The sequence below is a fragment of the Choristoneura fumiferana genome, chromosome 14 (genome assembly GCF_025370935.1).
Source record: "Choristoneura fumiferana chromosome 14, NRCan_CFum_1, whole genome shotgun sequence".
NCBI classification, from domain to species: domain Eukaryota; kingdom Metazoa; phylum Arthropoda; class Insecta; order Lepidoptera; family Tortricidae; genus Choristoneura; species Choristoneura fumiferana.
Window position 1 is genome coordinate 10,368,778 of NC_133485.1, and position 14,069 is coordinate 10,382,846.

At 36.8% G+C, this 14,069-nt stretch overlaps 5 protein-coding genes across 5 annotated transcripts in view; 3 read left to right on the forward strand and 2 right to left on the reverse strand.

Annotated features, from left to right (window-relative positions):
- LOC141435103 (ADAMTS-like protein 4) overlaps positions 1–14,069 on the forward strand; it is a 441,311-nt gene that overhangs the window by 312,990 nt on the left and 114,252 nt on the right. The gene's annotated exons all lie outside the window — the stretch shown is intronic.
- On the forward strand, positions 659–3,071 carry Prosalpha3 (proteasome alpha3 subunit). Its single transcript, XM_074097062.1, has 6 exons — positions 659–793; positions 888–930; positions 1,015–1,344; positions 1,847–1,977; positions 2,449–2,572; positions 2,874–3,071. The coding sequence occupies exons 1-6, from the start codon at positions 791–793 to the stop codon at positions 3,014–3,016; spliced, it is 774 nt and encodes a 257-aa protein (XP_073953163.1). The 5' UTR covers positions 659–790; the 3' UTR covers positions 3,017–3,071.
- Use1 (Vesicle transport protein Use1) lies at positions 4,778–8,589 on the forward strand. Its single transcript, XM_074097641.1, has 6 exons — positions 4,778–5,121; positions 5,223–5,319; positions 5,609–5,735; positions 6,582–6,787; positions 7,837–7,978; positions 8,387–8,589. The coding sequence occupies exons 1-6, from the start codon at positions 4,931–4,933 to the stop codon at positions 8,434–8,436; spliced, it is 813 nt and encodes a 270-aa protein (XP_073953742.1). The 5' UTR covers positions 4,778–4,930; the 3' UTR covers positions 8,437–8,589.
- On the reverse strand, positions 8,573–12,909 carry Pal2 (Peptidyl-alpha-hydroxyglycine-alpha-amidating lyase 2). Its single transcript, XM_074097637.1, has 5 exons — positions 12,678–12,909; positions 12,458–12,603; positions 12,136–12,334; positions 11,542–12,057; positions 8,573–10,260 (listed from the first exon to the last, which is right to left on the reverse strand). Exons 1-5 carry the CDS (start codon positions 12,807–12,809, stop codon positions 10,141–10,143), a joined length of 1,113 nt encoding a protein of 370 aa, XP_073953738.1. The 5' UTR covers positions 12,810–12,909; the 3' UTR covers positions 8,573–10,140.
- Positions 12,997–13,929, reverse strand: LOC141435095 (uncharacterized). The gene is made up of 3 exons (XM_074097642.1): positions 13,797–13,929; positions 13,612–13,722; positions 12,997–13,421 (listed from the first exon to the last, which is right to left on the reverse strand). Exons 1-3 carry the CDS (start codon positions 13,803–13,805, stop codon positions 13,248–13,250), a joined length of 294 nt encoding a protein of 97 aa, XP_073953743.1. The 5' UTR covers positions 13,806–13,929; the 3' UTR covers positions 12,997–13,247.

The window sequence follows — 14,069 nt, forward strand, 5'->3', positions numbered from 1 at the left end:
TTAGGTAGGTACTTAATTAGGTACTATGGTTGCGTGCAAGTTAATTAAAAGCTTTACCTATTTATTTACTACTAAGTATGATAAGTTCCATTGTGGCCCAGGAATCAAATTGGTTGACTGTAGGTACCTAATCTAACGTAAATACATAAGATGTCTTCAAATTAATCTTTAATATTTCGGCAGGAGTTTACTTGAATGAACATAAAAAAAAAACATGCAGCTCTGCGTGCTTTTCGCAAGTTTATAGCGAAGATCCAGGCAACTTCACGCTTTTGTATCATACAAATTTGTAACTTAAGCTAGGTTCCATGGGCATTTTTTCAATTTCACACAACTTTGAATTGAAGTTACTAGAACACGAATTTTAAAGAATTAAACGCCATCTTTCGATGAAGAACCGCACTAATGTATTACAAGCAGTTGACAATAATAAATAACAGATGGCGCATGAAATTAAATTAACTTCACACGTTAAATTTAAATATCCACAAACATACTCATAAATTTAAAAATCAATGTAAGGAATAAAGTTAATTAAAATGATACCCTTACTATGTATTTAAGTAAATAATAACATAAAACATAGGCAGAATGATCACGGTTTCGTGTCTCTAGCAAACATCAGTTCAGTTACTTAAAAAAAAAAGATGAAATGTTAGCTGTCATCGTCCGGTAAAAAATAGTTTTGTTACCAGAATTCTGCCGTTGAAACTTATAATATTGTTGATTCAGAAATATTTTAATAACTAATAAAAGCAGGTTTAAAACACAGCAAACCTATCTCATAACCATGGTACGTAATAAATCTTGTAATTTACAAAACGGGTTAGGTTAACAACTTGCTTGGTCATTCTTCTTATAAACACTGTTTTTCGCTTTATTTGCAGGCTCGTCGTTATGATACACGTACCACAATATTCTCGCCGGAAGGTAAATAGCCTTATTGACTTATAATCAGAAAAAGACAACAATTTAAATTGTTAATTATTTATCACTTTGTTTTTTTTTCCATAGGTCGGCTATACCAGGTTGAATATGCCATGGAAGCCATCAGCCACGCTGGTACTTCACTTGGTATTTTAGCTACAGATGGCATTCTACTAGCCGCTGAGCGAAGAAACACCAATAAATTGCTAGATGAAGTTTTTTCTTCGGAGAAAATCTACAAACTTAATGATGATATGGTTTGTTCTGTGGCTGGGATCACGTCGGATGCCAATGTGCTGACAAATGAGCTCAGATTGATTGCACAGAGGTATTTACTGCAATATGGCGAGTCTATCCCTTGTGAGCAGCTGGTATCTTGGCTCTGTGATGTCAAACAAGCATACACTCAGTACGGAGGTGAGAATATGCTTCTTTTGAAAGTTTGTTATGGCATCATGGTTACAATTATAGGTGATTGCTTACACAGGCTAAAGTGGTGGGTAAACTTTTCATGGGGGGCCAGATAGTAAAAAATAAAATATTTTTTGACAACCATAGTCTGATATATAAGACACCCAATGTCCAGACACTATTGCCATAGTCTTATATTTAAGACAAAATGTCATAGTTTTGTTGTAGGTGGCGATACATGCACATACAAATGAAAATGTATTGGTGGTTAAAAGGTTAAAGGTGGGCAGAATTCTACCAAAGATGCATTTTGTATTGAGTGTTTTTAGTGATGTCAGTATAATAATTATCATGGGCCATGTACTATTTATTTCAAAAGGAACATTTGCAGGCCATACTTTGCCCATCACTGGTCTAACACATGTTTCAAACGCTTGTTATACATAAAAATCTCCAATTATGTTAAGTTTTGATACTGTTATCAATAAAGTCTTGATTCTTTCCATAGGTAAAAGGCCTTTTGGTGTTTCTATCCTGTATATGGGCTGGGACAAGCATTATGGCTACCAGCTGTACCAGTCTGACCCCAGTGGCAACTACGGTGGATGGAAAGCTACCTGCATCGGTAACAACAGTGCTGTAAGTATTTTATTGTTACTTAATTAAGTTGCAAGAGGAAGGTTGGAGGAGCCTATGCCAAAATGCACACCAATCTATGCAATCTCTGGGAGTCCTAGTCTCTCTCTCCTAGTTTTTAACCAAAAATTTCTCCTCATCTATCATTTTATCCAAGTTTTGGAAATAAATGGCTTTATCACAAATTAAGAATTGTGACCATACAAACAACTGGTCCAAGACAATAAAACCAAAATATTGAGTGTTATTTATACAAGCTTTTCTTTAGTGTCAACTGTCCCAGGGTTTGTGTGTGTGTGTGTGTGTCTGTCTGTCTGCAATCATATCTTCCAAAATGAATTTGTCTCACTTCTAGCAGTCAAATTGATATAAAATTTTGGCATACATATTTGAATGACAATGTAAAATTTAACTACATCCAGCAAAAAAAACTAACTAAACATGAAATCTTAACAAAAGCTTTTTTTATTGCAGGCTGCTGTGTCGAGCCTGAAACAGGAGTACAAGGAAAAAGAGACCACCCTCGCCGAGGCTCAGGCCCTCGCTGTTAAAGTGCTTAGCAAGACCCTTGACATGACTAAGCTGACACCAGAAAAAGGTACTTGTAGATAGTTGTTTCAAATTTCGACGTTTTTCTTTGCGTTTAAAAATAATATGCCTTAGTAGCCAAGTAAAAGAAGACTGTAAAAGTAAAAAAAATGCTTTTAAATGCCCAACTAACCCCTCTATGGGAGGAAAAAAAGTATTGAACTCTAGTCTCATTTGTTTTAAGAAGCACAAATTCTGCTGATTTAAAAACTTGTACAAAAAGATAGTTTTAAAGACATGTATCTGTGGTCTTAAGCATACGAGGGGTTAAATAAATACAACTGACAACTCTAAACATTTTCTTATTTCAGTTGAGATGGCAACACTTACTCGCAAAGACAATAAGACAATCATCAGAGTGCTCACTAATGCTGAGGTAGAGGTCCTCATCGCAAACTTTGAGAAGAGTGAAGCTGAAGCTGAGGCTGCCAAGAAGCAGCCTTCTAAATCTTAATTATATTCTGTATTTTGTTTATATCTCTTGCTGGTCCATTAAAAGATTTGCAGTAGCTTTGTTTTTGGTTGAGGTAAAACATGTTGGTAAAGATAAAATAGATCAGTACAATATTATTCATACCAGTGAAAACATTTGCAACCTGACTTCGTAGGTGATGTTCTACGGCACTTCAAATGTGTTACCAACAGACATTCTTTTTAGCTTTTATAGTAGTAGCAGTTGCCGCATGGTTGCCCCGAGTACTTATGTAGTTTGTAGTTAGAGAATTGACCCTGGCAGAGGCCTTAATTCAACAGTACGCAACTTTATAATTAAACTGAAACATTCGAAATATTCGCATTTCCAAAATAAACTTTAACCTTTTCGCTGCCACGTCAAATACAAAAGACATGACCCATACCAATACGCCAGGCTTCTATATTGCAATGTCTAAAATTGAACCTTAACACAATTGAACGAAGGTTGCTTTTGCATTGAAGTAACGGACGTATATATAGGTCGTTGGCGTGGCACCTGCGCGGTGCGTATCGTATAATATATATGAGTCGTTGGCGTCGAAAAGGTTAAATAAAACACAATCTGGTTGAATTGTAAAATGAGGAAATTTCGAATTATTTCAGTATTTTTAAAGGTGCGAGTAAACTTCTGGTTGAAGTTGATGATGAAAAAGGTTAAAACTATGACAAACACAAAAATAAAAACATTGATCTGGTAGGGGCAGGCAGGGCAGGTGGCTCTTTATCTAAAATTTTATTTTTCTATCACTATTTTTATAACCGTCATAATAAAACTTACCCCTTTGCTTGCTTACTTGCTCAGCTGGATAAGCTGGATTAAATAAAATAAAATTACTTACGCAACTTTTGGCTGCTAGAGTGAATATTCTTGGAATACTTATTCTTTATTTTGTAGTTTGTGTCAAACTGTACGAAAATTTGAATAAACGATGAAAAAACCGGGCAAGAGCGTGTCGGACACGCCCAAGATGGGGTTCCGTAGCCATTACGAAAAAAATCAAGTAGTATTATGTGCGTTCTATAACCAGAAAAAGAGCGTATCTTCACGGCACTTACGTCCTTTTGTTGAGAAGCGCAGTTTTTCGGCAATAACTCAAAAACGGTATATCCGATCATGTTGAAACCAATTTTCGTTGAAAGCATTTATTAAACGTTACCTTTCCATATTTTTTGCATATTTTTTGGACAAACGATTTACAAGATAGAGGAGGGGGGGGGGCACAATTTTTGCTACTTTGGGAGCGATTATTTCCGGAAATCTTCACTTGATCAAAACAATTTTTGACAAACCTTACTATCTTTTCAAAAGAGCTGTCGAACTATGTGCGACACGTAGTGCGTTAAAAAAAATTTTTCAATTTCTGTTAAGTACGTGTATGAAGTACCCCCCCTATAAATATTTTTTTTTTTGTAATTTAACTACAAAACTAAATAGCGGCTTTAACAAGACATCTGTACTCCAAATTTCATTGATATAGGAACATCTTGTAGTTTTCGAGTAAAATGCTTGTGACATACGGATGGACGGACAGACAGACAGACGGACTTGACGAAACTATAAGGGTTCCGTTTTTGCCATTTTGGCTCCGGAACCCTAAAAACGTTTTTAAAAGCTGCTGAAATCAACATTACGCTCCGTCCCACGTACGAAAATAATCGCCACCAACGAAGCGCTCAGAAACTTCCGTGTAATGTAATGGAACGTTTTGTCTGTCAGTCAGATGTGAGTCTGACGTTTATTATGACATTTGATTTGAAGATGAAATAAAATTGGACGTGGAGCTTTGTTATTTTCATGATTTGAAGGAGTAGTATTTTTTTAAATAATATAATCATCATCATCGTAATCGTGGAGTAATACTTAAAATAAATTGTCTAAATAGACGCAGACATTATGGCTATAGATAAAATAAAAACAAGTCCCGAAGTTGCACCTAAGAAGTCCAGATTAGAAATGAATGTGCGGCAGCTTTTAAATAAATGCGAGCTTATAGCTAAACAGGAAGCTGTAGAGGGTAACTGGAGGCTCAAGAAATACGTTGATTCATTAAGTGACATGATAACTGAACTCAAAACAGGCCCAGAGTAAGTATTACAAACATTTGTGCAAGGCCTAAGATGATTGCTGTGTTTCAAAATAAGTAAAAAAATTGTGGGATACTAATTAAATTGTGCGTGCTTTTCAGCAAGCCTTCAAAAGATCTGTTGTCAGAATATTCTAAAAGGGCCAGCTTTCTAAAAGGTTTAATCCAAACATCTACATTCAATAGTCCAACAGAAAAGGTGAGAATCTGCATTTTTCTTACATATTTTTTTAATAAGGCAGCATTATGTACATCAAATGTTACTATGTCTACTACTTTTTTTACTTTACTACTTAGTTTCTTTCCACTTTAATAAGGTTGCATGAAAGAGACCACTCTGAAGCGATTAGGCAGCCTATTGCTTATTATACCTTCTATATTTTCTCGAAATACCTGTTTTTCTGTGTCTTCTATGTACTATATTATAGGTACAATAAAGAGTCATTATTGTATGTAAGAGTTATGGTTGTTATTATGTGTTTTTTCAGCTGGAAGCAGTTCAATTGCTGTCTCATGGTGCTGCAACTTTGTGTACTGATGCATCAGCTCAAGAAATACACCAAAAAACTGTTGCTAAATATGGAAATGAATTAAGATCTGAGCTCTTTGGACTTGGTAAGCTGTTTATTTTAGTGTTCTATGTTGAATTATATCACAAATCAGGTAATCGATTTTTATTAATCACCTCAATTTGATTTGTCCATGAAATCAAAGCAGTGGCCGTATCTAACACCTGGGGAATTGTGATTGCTTTCACCATCTCTCTCTACTCTCTATCATAACCCTTTCCAACCTAGTCAAGTATGAAAAAGACTATGATAATGGACCTTGAGAAACCATCAGGAGACCCACTTGCTCGTTTGCCATCCAGTCGAATAAAAAAAAAAAAAAAAAACTGATGACAATAAGGATCAAATTTAATTATAGCTATCCCTCACAATCATATCAGTTTGATCGGAAAGGGTTACACTGTATGGCAGTGTGCTAGCGAGTGCTATGATATTTTTAATTTTACTGGTATCACATCTTAATACTGTAATGTGCAAAAAAAAATAGCTAAAATAGTCTATATGAAAAGTGACTAAAATAAATGCTAAAAATTGTACCTACTGTTTCAATAAATTCTGTATGCTCAATATACTTTACTGCAGTCTACAAATAAAAAATAAGTCAGGAATTGTAACTGTGTTATAAGAATGCCCTATTGTCCTAGTAGCAGGGGCATGAAAGCGTGTTCTGCGCGTCATTTGACTGACATCTGACATTGCATCAGCAATCCCTGCTTTCTTTCTGAATTTTAACCACAAGCATGTCTATTTGCAACCTCGAAAAAGATTCATATTTGAATCAAAAGTCGTTTTGGTTTAAGGTATGGCCACTTTTTGTGTGAAATTGGTTCTGAGTTACGCTTCCTGACTTATTATTCATTAGTATGCTGCAGTGATATATCTGACTTTTCAGAAGACAATGACGATCCTTTGCGAAAGCGCAACATCATAAAAGCACCTAACTTCACGAGCACCAGCAGCAGCCAGGAAGACATGGATTCCCTGCTGAAGTATCATCAGAATATGCAGGAGAAGGTGGCCGAGAACATGGTCTTGCTCACCAAGAGTCTGAAAGAGCAATCTCAGATCGCCAGTACTATTATAAAGGGGGATACAGAGGTTTGTGACATTTAAGATTGTAGCAATTTTTTTTTGTTTTTAGGATATACTGATTTTGTAAGTAATATAGAGCCCAGGATTAAACTTATTGTAATAAGTTACATGACGCGGCCAGCCAGACTAAATAGACAGACAGTGAAGCTACAGTTCTGTTCCATTTGTCACCCTTCAGATTCTAGAATTTAACAGAATGATAAATCGAATGAGGATATAGGTTATGGTATACCATAGGCAACAGGCTAGCAACCTATCACTATTGTACCGTTTTTGTCAAACTTAAAACCTAATATTGCTAAAAGTGGCTCTGAAGCGATAATGTTTTGTGTGCTCTGCCTACCCCATTTGGGAATACAGGCATGAAGTTTGTGTGTGTGTGATAAATCGAATGATCATTTGGAATCACTATAAGTAAGTAGAATTTTTTTTTTCTCTTTTTTTTTGAGGCTTTGAACACTCCAGGTGATCATGTCAGCCTCATGGGTGCTCGCTCATGTTTCCTACGCAAGGGACATATTAAAATATTGGTAAATGCAAATGGCTTTGCCAGATGTTGGCTCTGAGAGCCAACAATTCACCTGGCCATTGTGCATGGGGCCCAAACCCCCAAGAACCCTTCTCCTCAAGTCTGAGTTCCGAGCACATTCCAACAACAAATGGGACAAGTCATCTACCTTCCGGAAAATCTCACACAGAGGTGACGGTTTAACTCTCATCATGTGTAAGAATTTGTTTGTTAGGATGTGTCCAGAACATACCCTGAAAGCAGATACTAACACTTTTCTTGTAAGGTTGGCAGAGTCAAACCAAGGTGTCCACATTGGACTAGCTAGGTAGAATTTTACATTCCACAAAAATAAAATAAAATAATTTAAAATGATCACACCTTTAGATACAACGACTGAAGCAGATGCGTAAATTTGAACTGCGAAACGTTACTCTGCATATCAACTCATCTGCAACATGATCTATCTGCAAATCATTACTCAAATAAAAATCTAAAATCTCACACCCTGCCCTGCTTATCTCATATATATTTTATTGTACACCAGGCTCTAAAGAAATCGTCAGATCTGACGGACCGCAACTTGGACGCACTGAAAGTGGAATCCGAGAGGCTGCAGGAGCACAGCCGAAGCGCGTGGAAATGCTGGCTCTGGATCATGCTGGGCTTAGTTATGGTTATATTTATCAGTAAGTACTTTCTTAACTACTACCACGCTTGAGACTTGTCATTATCATACTAAGAAGTAATAATTACCTTGACGTTTCAGCAACATTGTCGTGGTCATGCTCATGAGTAGACTGAAATGTAGGGTACTTAATGTGTTTGCATAGCAGCGTGACTCCTCCACTTACCCGCACTTGATTACAACTAGCAATGGCACGCGTATCTCGAACTATTCGCACTTCGTCGCGATTTTTTTTCTCTTTACCCCATCTCATGCTGCGGCTACATTATCGGGATTCGGCCTTGATTCGGCAAATGCTTTATGCAGTATGCACTAGAGCATAAAAAGTCATTTTATGTCGCCTAGATACAGCATACACACGAACTTTACGAGCATGAGAAGTGAAAATTAATATGTATTGTTGTTGCAGATATGGTGTTACTCATGAAAGTTATGAAGAAAAGAAAAATTGAACTGTAATATTATGTAAGTAAATTAATTAAATTGTAATGTTAACAAATCAAGTGTAATTTAAGTACAGTTTTAATAATTTGACATCATGTCCAATGTTTAGCTTATTTATTATACCTATATGTGAGTTAAATAAAAGATAATAATTATTTTTCAAATTTATTACATCATTTTAAAATCTACTGAACTTGAGACTTCACATAATTTAGAAAACGTGGATACACCGTTTAACTTCATCAATTAAACTACCAAATCCACGTTTGGTCCATTTTCGTTTAACTGAGACCAGGTTCTTCATGAAGGCATAATATTATACTTAGTTATTTGTTTTTATAAGATTATTTTGACAACAACATGATTTTTTGACATAAAAAGATAATAATTACCACGGAAATTAAATTTTCATTGTGACTTGAGTATTTTTCGTCAGCCACCTTTTTATTAGAAGTGTTTGTTTCATCAGGAATTTATTTCAGAAATAATACTAGTCTGATAATAGGTATAGGATGTTTATCATAGTTAAATAATGCAATTATTATTCTTGCAATTTTCTCTATTATAATTAGGTACACACTTAACGTAGAATCTACTATCTACGTCGTAGATAGAACAGCGAAAATAGATTCCATAGATAACAAACTTAAATGATACATAAAGATGGCGTAGGCCATTTTTAGTGGGAACAATTAAGAAGGAAGCCATCTTTAATTAGGTATATTCCTTTGGAATATTAACTCTCCTTACGAGTAGGTACCTACATATGCCTAACCTACGTATAGACTATAAAATACCTTCAATTTATGAAATATATATCTGTGCGCAATTTCGTCGAACCTAGTTCCAATTTCAATATGTTTATATTATATATATATGTACCTATTATGCACGAATATTAAGTTAGCTGTCCGCCCGTCTGTCCATGCGAAAGACTCAGCTTGTACACTAGCAAGTGTGGTCATAAAGTCAATTAATCTTAACTTGCTTACAAAATAGATTGGAAAAACATTATTCACTTGATCTGTACTTACATTTTGACAAGTTAAGATTCATTGATTTCATTACTTAATAGAAATACATTACTTCACGGACTTTATTTCGGAAGGAATACATTTCTACGTTTCTTAAATAATCGAGGCAATTTTTTATAATAATAACATTACAGGAAATTTAAAGTAGAATAGAATCTATTAATTATATTTTATTGAAACATAAAATGTCAAACTTACAAATACTTTGGTATTATATTGAATAATACTGATAAGTTCTAAATCGGAGTATTGGCAAACCATTTGTTAATTTTTTTGTTGCTAAGAAAATTCAACATCACAGGAATAACCTTTTTTTTCTTTTATATTATTTTTATGATAGAATATTTAAGGATAACGAAATTTTATTAGTTAGCAATGCTTTTGATGCTAAAAGTTAGTTCCGTAATGAAGAAATGCAGAAGTATGTAATATCATTTCAACACAGTTTTTAATTTACAGCAAAGAGACCCACTTGCTCGTTTGCCATCTAGTCGATAAAAAAAAAAGTTCGCTTTATAGATACTTATAGCAAACATTTCCACATTTTGCATAGTTATTTATGGTCAAGTAGCGAATCTCATTCGCATTTACAAGCATTCTAAAGTTTTATCGACATATATTATACTTAATACGACTTTCGTTAAAATATGTAAAGCTCTATATTTATTCTCTACAAAATTGTCGCCTACTTTTTGTCGAATACATCGGTTAATTCGAATTTCCATATTTTATTCGGGCCGATTTCGGAGACGTAGAGGTGTGAGCCGTTGCGTGTCACTGCCAATGAGTGGGGGTTAGTGAATCCCTGTAAAATAAGAAAAAAAAAATTTTTTTTTTTAAGAAGACTAGGGAAGAAATAAAAAAGGGCTAAGTGCGAGTCGGACACGCGCATCGGGGGTGCCGTACAAATTTGTAGTTAACTAAATAATAAATAATCAATAAATATCATGGGACACTTGACACCGACTGACCTAGTCCCAAACTAAGCAAAGCTTGTACTATGGGTACTAGGCAACGGATAAACATACTTATATAGATAAATACGTACTTAAATACATATTAAACATCCAAGACCCGAGAACAAACATTCGTATTGTTCATGAATACAAACATCTGCCCCGGCCGGGAATCGAAGCCGGGACCTCAAGCTTCGTAGTCAGGTTCTCTAACCACTTAGCCATCTGGTCGTCATCTATGCATAATTAGGTACCTATGTAGTGTTAGCTAAACCCCTTTCCTAAAATGTGATCAGTGTGATAATTTTTGTTGTTTACCGACATAGACAAACAGATAGCAAAGTGATCCTTTAAGGGTTCCATTTTTGCCGACTGAGGTACAGATCCCTAAAAAAAAATCTCAAATTTATTACAGGATATGTTGTCCAATATGTTACCAGAATCATCCCAAGCCTTATTCTTTATAATGCTTACGATTTGTTTTTTTGTGTTCATCATATTGTATTGATCTAGTTCATGGGCCTGCTTTGTTATTATAAATTTACATAAAAAACGAAAAGAGAAGAAATTAAACTAAGTGAGCTTTATTATTAGGCGGTTGTTACACTGCTGCCGCATCCCGTTGCGGCGTGCGGAGCGACAAATTCGCGTGCGGCGACGACGCACCACTATATAAGTAGGTATACGGATTTGCTCCGCATCTCCGTCCGGTACTGCGGTGCACGACGAACTTCATTTTATTTGTTTCTTATGTTCATTTATATTGCGCTCAATGTGGCATAACTCGCGTCCCACACTGCATCGTCGTCCGGGAGTATGAACCGACGTGTGATTCGCACCACCGTACGGAGAGATGGAGCCAGCGTGTTTGCGTGTTTTTGTGTATGTACAAATCAAGATTCTACGGAACAAAGTTAAAAACCGCAGCGCAGCACCGTACGCCGCTGCGATCTGCGGAGCAGTGTCAAAATCGCCTTAGCATTTCAGCTGAAATTTATTAACAGACGGCCACAAAGCTATCAAAAGAAGGCGTGGGCGAAAAAAAATCAGTATCATAACGAAAAACTGAATTTCAAAAATTTGGCAAACAGTAACTATGTGTCAGACTTTCAAGAATCTGCTGTACTTACAGTAGCCGGCTCCCAGGTGTCTAAAATATTTCCATAAACCGCGTTCACGGTGAATCCTCTCACGGCAATATTTTGCGACGTCGGTCCATTCACTGCGTAAATAGTATCCCCATGAGCCGCCACAGCGAACACTCGTCCTAAGGTTGGATCCTCGATTATAGTAGCTGGATCTAACATCTTGACGTAACTCTTCAAACCAGCCTTAGGGCAAACAATCCTCATGTTCTCTCTGTCAGCCACGCAGACAATATCCAAGCTTTCCAACAGAGTTACGCTGTGCGGAAGATTCAAGGTCAAAGTGTCGGAGTAAGAAGGGATCGCTAGGAGCAAAGTCCCAGCGGCATTGAATTTGAGTATTTGGTTGTTACAATAGCCGTCCGCGACGAAGATTTCGCCGGTGGTTGCCACGGCAACGGATGTAGGCATGCAGAGAAGCACTCTGCGACGGTACGGGTAGCCAGCTGTGAAAGCTTCTCCAATAGTCAAGGTTGGATACTTGTGGTTTAATGGGGTGTACTGAAAATATAAGTTATTACTTATTAAAGTCGTAATATTCTGATAACTTTACAGGGTTACCTAAGTATAAAAACTCACTTTAAACACCTGATGTTTGGCCACATCAGTGACCCAAACGTTGTCGTGGTGATCGACGGTAAGGCCATGTGGCATGTAAAAGGCATTGGCTCCCCAGCTATGAAGAACCGAACCCGAGTGTGGGTCCAATACTAGAATCGTATCCTCAATGATGGGTCCTTTGTCCAAGTTTTGATATACATTCGATTCGTTGAAAGTGCTACAACAAAAAAAATAACCATAAGCGGCAAAATAAAATATAAGTACCTAGGTGTGCCGCACTGGCTTTTAAGATTGCTTACTTGAAATAATTGTCATAAGACTATTAATACATTTGTTGTACCTTTCGTCCCATATTCTTTCAGCTCTATGGAAGATGACCGGTTGTCCCAAAGAATTGATAGACACGGCGGTAATTTGTCCAACATTTAGAGACTGTTGCGGCCAGTCCTTTACTTCCTGAGGCCTTAGCACTATATCGTCTTTAGGCTGAAATTCAAAGTAGTAAGCTTGGATTTTTTTACGCTTTAGTAAAATATCTTCTAAGTTGTCTAAATACTCACCAGATGCAGTTCTAAGTTCTTCAAAAGGTCGTCATTTGATCCGTAACTAAAGTAGTCGAAGCTTTCCCTCACTGTTTCAGGTTCACAATTTATTCCGCGCAAAGCGAATAGGAACAAAAATAACGGCAACATCTTTTAGCGGTTTGTTGTGGTCTGCTGTCTACGCTAGCAGTACGCCCTGACTATTGATTCCCGAATCTTGCCTCCACCGCGCATGCGTATTTCAGCAGCAGATTTGGTGCTTACGGTCAAGTACAGCCATCAATCATCCCATTCTCAAGGACACAAAACGTAACCAAATTCAAAAATAAAAAACCAATTTGTATAAGGAAATATTCGTTTATTTCTCACATAACAGGTATCTCCAACAATTTGGTCGAAAAACTCTCATCACATTGCATTTTCAATTTGGAAATTACGCGTGCTATTTTCTTAGGCTAGTTATGAAAATAGAAGGCATAACTTCTGAATCAGTCTCGAATTAGAATCGTTGTTAGGGCAACCGATACACAGGGGTTATAGAAAATAAAGGTTGACATTGTGGGGTTATTAGAATCTATCTAAGACCGATTATTGTGGTCTGAATTCTGAGTTAGGCTGGTCCCAGATGTAGCCGGTCTCTGTCATGGAGCAGACGGCATTGTAGTAGCGCCCAGGGCTTCGGCAGTAAGACCATGATGGGCACTTGCATCTGAACAACGTTTGAAACTCTTCCTTACACACCTCGTTCCACCAGCATGTGCGCTAAAACCACAAACTCTTGAAATACTACACAGCTGATCAAGTTTATCAAGACGAATTTATTATTTTATACTACCTATTTTGAGAATCCCGTCTCTGTATAATTTATGGGAAAATTTTATTGCTGACAAATGGATGTCAGATTTATTGATTATGTGATGTGAGCTGTTAATTTCATGCTCGATTTACGTACCTCCGTGACATATCCTTTTACAGACTGGTCCGAATAACTCCTCTTGCTGATCGAAGCAGTCTCCAGCATCCCGCTAAACAAAAGTATTCCAGCGAACGTTACATATTGCGCCTGGAACGTAAACACTACCGTGAATCACTTGCACTAACACACACGTGTTCTTAAGTGATCGGGGTCAATTTTACCTTAATCATAGCAGAGTTTTGGTCTTAAAATAGAATTTTGTCGTCCGGCCGTGTACTTTCATCTCACGCTCACGCCCCCTGACGGAGGTTGGAGGCTTTTGCGCTCGAGAGCAGATCGCGGCCCTGTCACGTTGTCACCCGCCTCGCATTGGATGGGTTGAGTCTTAGGCGTTTTAACCGCCAGAATTTTCATAGGAATATTCGGAATATTGATGAATCTATCTACTGACATTATTTTCATTAGCAAAATACATTTGCTCGACGACGCGATGC

What these genes read in the sequence shown, in the direction of transcription:
- Use1 (XM_074097641.1), top strand. Translation starts at nt 4,931, where the DNA reads ATGGCTATAGATAAAATAAAAACAAGTCCCGAAGTTGCACCTAAGAAG. An exon ending in ATCTGAGCTCTTTGGACTTG is followed by an intron (nt 5,736 to 6,581) that starts GTAAGCTGTTTA and finishes CTGACTTTTCAG; the next exon opens with AAGACAATGACGATCCTTTG. An exon ending in TTATAAAGGGGGATACAGAG is followed by an intron (nt 6,788 to 7,836) that starts GTTTGTGACATT and finishes ATTGTACACCAG; the next exon opens with GCTCTAAAGAAATCGTCAGA.
- Prosalpha3 (XM_074097062.1), top strand. An exon ending in AGCATACACTCAGTACGGAG is followed by an intron (nt 1,345 to 1,846) that starts GTGAGAATATGC and finishes TTCTTTCCATAG; the next exon opens with GTAAAAGGCCTTTTGGTGTT. An exon ending in TAAGCTGACACCAGAAAAAG is followed by an intron (nt 2,573 to 2,873) that starts GTACTTGTAGAT and finishes TTCTTATTTCAG; the next exon opens with TTGAGATGGCAACACTTACT.
- LOC141435095 (XM_074097642.1), bottom strand. An exon ending in TAAAAGGATATGTCACGGAG is followed by an intron (nt 13,422 to 13,611) that starts GTACGTAAATCG and finishes TTGTGGTTTTAG; the next exon opens with CGCACATGCTGGTGGAACGA.
- Pal2 (XM_074097637.1), bottom strand. Translation starts at nt 12,809, where the DNA reads ATGTTGCCGTTATTTTTGTTCCTATTCGCTTTGCGCGGAATAAATTGT. An exon ending in AGAACTTAGAACTGCATCTG is followed by an intron (nt 12,604 to 12,677) that starts GTGAGTATTTAG and finishes TTTGAATTTCAG; the next exon opens with CCTAAAGACGATATAGTGCT. An exon ending in GAAAGAATATGGGACGAAAG is followed by an intron (nt 12,335 to 12,457) that starts GTACAACAAATG and finishes TTTTTGTTGTAG; the next exon opens with CACTTTCAACGAATCGAATG.